Source organism: Phalaenopsis equestris, unplaced genomic scaffold (assembly GCF_001263595.1).
Source record: "Phalaenopsis equestris unplaced genomic scaffold, ASM126359v1 Scaffold001116, whole genome shotgun sequence".
NCBI lineage: Eukaryota > Viridiplantae > Streptophyta > Magnoliopsida > Asparagales > Orchidaceae > Phalaenopsis > Phalaenopsis equestris.
The window spans coordinates 718,840-724,396 of NW_018165555.1; the positions used below are offsets into that span (position 1 = coordinate 718,840).

A 5,557-nucleotide genomic window follows, 5' to 3' on the forward strand; every position below is an offset into this window, starting at 1 on the left:
GGTAATGAACAGTATTTTGAGAGGGGTGTGTATCCCTTTATTCATAAATGAACTTCTATTTATAGAAAAATAGAGGATATAATATGTCAAGTTACATTTGTCTCCATTTTAGTGGGCACTATAAAGAGTACTATAGATATTTTATATATATGAGCCCAGAGTCTGACTGTTCTAAGGCTCGGTTGGCTGAACAGGTGAGCCCTTAGTAGGCATTATCAATCAACTAAACTTGGTGAATATTGACGGTTGGCTAAGATAGTGCGGCCCACTGGTCGGCTAGGTTCTGTAGAGTCTCTCAGTTGACTAGACTTGATGTTGTCGATTGGTTGATATTTTACTGGTAAAAGATCGACAAAATAGACTCGGTAGGTTAATTCATGCTCATGATAAAGAGCTCCTGTCGACGGAGCTGAGCTAGGCTATCGGACATATGCTAAATCACTGTAATTTAATAGGTAATCGCCCTTAGACAAAGAGATCCAGAGAGATGGTTGAGACTCGTCTTACAGATTCTTGATATTAAGGGAAATTGTTGGGTGCCATTGATATAACTGTAAGACCCAAAGACTTTTGAATATAATTGTAAGACCCGAAGAATATCTTATAAAAGAAAACTTGTTGCTTGCTAAATTATATTTAGGTACACTTACATACATAGGCAATTACATATCTAACAGCTAAACACTACTTACACGAATACTACTCAAATCTTTTACGATACACACCAGCTTTACCAGTATGCAAACTTCAGCAAAATTACTATTAAACCAAATCATGCCATCTTTCTGCAAGTCTGCAAACGTTTACAACAGACATGAAACTCCAGTTACAAATACTTGAAAAGGGGGTTTAGTTCTCAGATATGCTACCAGATGAGAAGTTCCGTGCTAAAAAAAACAATAAAAATCTTATGAATAAACAGGTCAAAAGTGTTTAGAAACTCAGAAAACCATTAAAGCATATGGTCTAATTAAAGAGGCCAGTGTAAATCATGAAGGTGGTCATAAAGTTCGCTAGGGCTGACATCATCAGGGCAATGCCTGCTGCCCTGAGGAGCCAGCTCAAGCTCACCTGAGAAGTGGCAATTCCCAGCATCCTGGATTTGCCTGAATCCCATTTCATGAGAGCTGCCACTACCTGCTGCATGATCTTTGAACGCCCAGGAACTATTCACATAGCTGCTTCCTTGAGCCATCTCAAGTTCGGAGCTTGGTGTGGCAGCAGAAGCCGGGACCACATCCCATGGCTGAGTTGACAGAAGAGAGAGAGCACAGGTGCTATCTGATACACCTGCAAGTATAGCTGTCAAATAAAAGTCTGTTTGATCATGTCGACTCAACTAGATGATTATATAAGCATTGCGACATGTATAAGCTAGAACTATTAACACTTTTAAGTAATCTTTATATTCACGAGCAACTCGTGTTTGATTCATGATGTGTATTTCAAGTGTGCATATTATTTATATGTTACTTTTATCTTTATTAGCTTCATTTTTACGTTTCACGTAGCTATTTAGTGTTTTATACAATTATATGGGTGAAAAGTGATGGGGAAAATATGGGGAGAAAGGAGCCAAAGAATGAAGCGCTAAAGTTCTGAGTCTGGCACTCCTGCACCTCTCCAAGCGCCATGATGCTCTCCCAGATGTGGGAGTACAAAGAGCATGTACGGAGAGAGCCAGTGTTGCGCACCAGGGTGTCTCTTTCCCAAGCATGAACAAACAGAAAAGTTTGGTGACAGTGTGCTGGAGCCTGGAAACCTAAAGCCACTGCTGGGCGGCAGGGCGCATGTTCAAGAATAAAGAGTCAAAACTGTTGGAACTTCGGGCACCAGCGCTTGGCGCCTAGCTCATGTGTGTTCGGGACTCAAAGTATATAAAAATCCCTCATTTCAGAGAAGGCTTGGAGATTAGAAGAACGCTTGAAGATGAAGAGAAAAGATAGTGTGAAGTGAGTGCTGAAGTGAAGAAAGTGGAGAAAAACTGCAAGCGTGAGCAAGTGTGTGCAAATGTTAAGTTGTAAATGGGAGGAACTCTCACGGTAATAAAGTGTGAAGTATTTTGGTTTGGTTTTTCCTACTTATGTATATACTTTCTTTTCTGTTTTCAATAAAAATTATTTTGTTTTCATTTATTAAATCTCGTCACTAAATAGTTTTCTCCCTTGAATTGTAATTTAGAAAATTTAGACAAAATCAATATTTTGTAAATCTTAAAATTTAGTTTCTACGTTGATATGTTAACTTTTTGTGCTTAATTTACTTCTGAATTCGCAACTTAGAAAGTTAAAATGGATTGTGATTTTCTTTTAGCTTATTGCACGTTATTGCTTAAGAGGGATTGTTGTTTAAGTATATTGTACCTTGTATTTGTATGTTATGTTACCTTAGGAACATTCACTAATTAGTCTTAGGTGCGTACGCATAGGACTGGATATGCTGAATTAGTGTTGTACGGCACTGAAAAAGAAAAAATTGTTGAAAAAAATCCGAAAACTAAAAAAGAAGCTAGGCGCAATGGCAAACTCTCAGAATGAGAATGTTCTCCTCATATTGGTAGATGGAGTGCACCGCAGCATTAGTAGATCTGTCATTAGTGTTAATACCTTCGAACTCAAACCTTCAATTATTTAAATTGTCCAAAATTCTCAATTTGGGGAGTCACTTATAGAAGATCCTAACATCCACATTGTCAGTTTCTTAAAACATTGTGCAATATTTAAGTATGATGATGTCTGTGAAGACGTTGTTGGGCTTAGGTTGTTCTTGTTTTGAGATAAAGCAAAGATTTAACTAAACTTCTTACTACCTAATTCAACCACAATATGAAAAGATATTGCTCAAAAATTCTAACCTAAGTATTTTCCTTCATTCAAAATTACTAACTTATGAATGATGTTATACCATTTACCCAATTAGATGGTGAGTCCATATATAAAGCTTAAAAAAGATTTAAGGAAATACTTAGAAACTGTCCACACCACGCCCCACCTAAATGGTTAATTATATATACCTACAATAGATTGGTCGGATCTCTGAGATCTATAATAGCACTACATCATGGGGTTTTTAATGTCTATAACCTTTGAAGAGACCTATATTTTAACAGAAGAGATGACTACCAATAATTTTCGGTGGACTTCTAAGGGAGTGAACCTTAGAAAGGTGGTCAGTATCCATGATGTCGATGTGTTAGCAATTCTGACTTCATAAGTAGCCGTTATATCGAGTAAGCTAGACAATCTAAGCTTAAATCCAGCATTAAGATCATTAGCAATAGAAGAGAATACCTATACACAATTAGTAGTGCTTCTATGAATGTTATTAATAATCGACCCAACAACCTTTATTCCAAAACCTATAACTTAGACCGAAGAAATCACCTAAACTTTAACTGGAATAATAATAATCAAGGTGCAGGACGCCAGCAACAAGGTAGTAACCAACATAATTCTATAAAAAATTAGAACAATCAAGACAATTTTAACCAACGACTGACTTACCTAACTAGATTCATTTCTAATCCTCAATTTAAAGAAAAAAATTGACTTTGGAAGAATTGATAGTGAATAGAGAAATCGGATACAAAGTCATGCTAGGAGCAGTGTAAAGAAATTAAACTTAGAAGTGAAAAAGTGTAAGAGGAGGTAGAAAGGGAAGAGCCTAGAATGGAATAGTCTGAGTCAAAGCCGAAAAAACTTGGTGAAAAACCTATCACAAACTTAGAAAAGACATTCTCACCGCCTAGGAAGGAACAAGAGAGGCCACTACCATCTTTTACTAAGAGATTTATTAAACAAAAACTAAACCAAAAATTCTCTAGATTTTTAGAATTGTTCAAGCTGTACACTTTTAACATTTCATTTGCAAAAGCAATTGACCAAATGTCCATTTACATGAAATTTGTAAATAGGAAATATTAATATTTAAATTTTAAAATTATGGCGTTGACAAAGAAATGAAGTGATATAATTAAAAAGAAGCTCTCACAAAAATTAAAATATTTGGATAATTTTACCATTCCATGTACCACAGGAGACCAAATTATGGGAAAGATGCAATGTGACTTAATAATTAGCATAAAGTATTTGAGAGCTCAAAATGATGAATTAATTTTTCAAATTTATTATCCAATTTCATCCACTTATTCCACTGAAGGGTGCTTTAGAATGGAAATAACAAAATTGCAAGAGATCTTGAAGAAGACTTTAAAAAATAAGAAATCAATAATTCAAAGAGATGAAAATTTGAGATCTATAAGTGAATATTTGAGATCTATAAGTGAATGATATAGAAGAATCTCGGGGGCATGGCATCAAAATTATTTAGTGATTAATTAAAGATTATTAAAAGATCAGCTTGATCTTGAAGAAAAATCATATGGATGATTTGTCTGTCAGGCTGAGTATATAAAATCAAACACTACTTGAGAGGCAACTCAAGAGTTATCTTGTGATTTGAATGCATTTTTGCTTTGATTTATAATATATAACGTATATGTATTTTTATCAAGATGGGGACGTTAAACTAAACAATTATTAGAAGGCAATCTGATGTATCTTTCATTGTTTATATTTTTTATTAACTTGCCTTTTCGTAGTCACCCACTATTCACTCATGATATCTTAATTTCTTGCTTCCTATGCTTTCATTTCTCCTGATACACTTTAGTGATGTTGTGGATGTTTATGTTGATGTGACTTCAAGTCTTATTTTCTATGGTATATTGTTATGTGATTTCTTTATCTTATCATTTGTTAAGGCTTTATTGTTTCTAGTGATAGGGATGTGATTTAAATGTAATTATTCTTATTGTTTATGACGACTTTCTCTTTTTATTACATATTCATGTTTTCCACCCTGCTATATTGGTTTCACACTCCTGTTGAGACTTGCATGTATAGTAAAGGGGATCAACAACATGAATCATTTTTCTCCACTGAGTCCTATTGAGTATCATATTTTCATTTAATTCTAATAAATTAAGATCATTTTTATACTACATGCCCGAGTCTTTTTAGGTATACTTCTTGCCTTTCTTAACATAAGTCGAATCTAAAATATCTACTATCCTAACCGAATCATCAAATCATCAACATTTAATTTGACCAAACCATCTCATGTTGAAAATAAATTTGGGGGAGAGATTTTTGTAAAACTATGCTCTAAAGAAAGAGTAGATATTCACAATAGAAAATAGGGGAAAAAATCTATGACCATTGCAGAGTGGGTATATTTTCTTTATTTTTAACAGTTATCCTATGTTTATTACGTGATATACCAAACATATATATATTTTTAGACTCATATTTTATACCTATTTTTTATAATATTGCACTTTAATGGAAGGTATTTTGATGTTTTCTTACAGGTTGTTGATTTTTAGGGTTTAAAGCAAAAAGAAAGCAAAAAAGATGAAATTTGGAGTCAAAATGACATTTTTGAAGAAATGTTCAGCGCCAACGGCGTAGAACAAATTAACACGGAGATTTTTTTACTCAGCGTTGACGGAGCCAGACCAGCGCCGACGGAGCCAGACCAGCGTCGACGGCGCCCA

General features: G+C 34.6%; 1 protein-coding gene across 3 annotated transcripts in view; it reads right to left on the minus strand.

The window, feature by feature from the left end:
* Positions 1–647: 647 nt before the first annotated feature.
* Positions 648–5,557, minus strand: part of LOC110033253 (squamosa promoter-binding-like protein 14) — a 25,326-nt gene continuing 20,416 nt past the window's right edge. Inside the window, exon 4 of one of the 3 annotated variants that reach the window (XM_020737179.1) lies at positions 648–1,302. In XM_020737179.1, the coding sequence (XP_020592838.1) occupies positions 971–1,302 (332 nt within the window). In that variant the 3' untranslated portion in view covers positions 648–970. The remainder of the gene's footprint in view (positions 1,303–5,557) is intronic. The other 2 variants (XM_020737177.1, XM_020737178.1) reach the window with 2 other exon arrangements.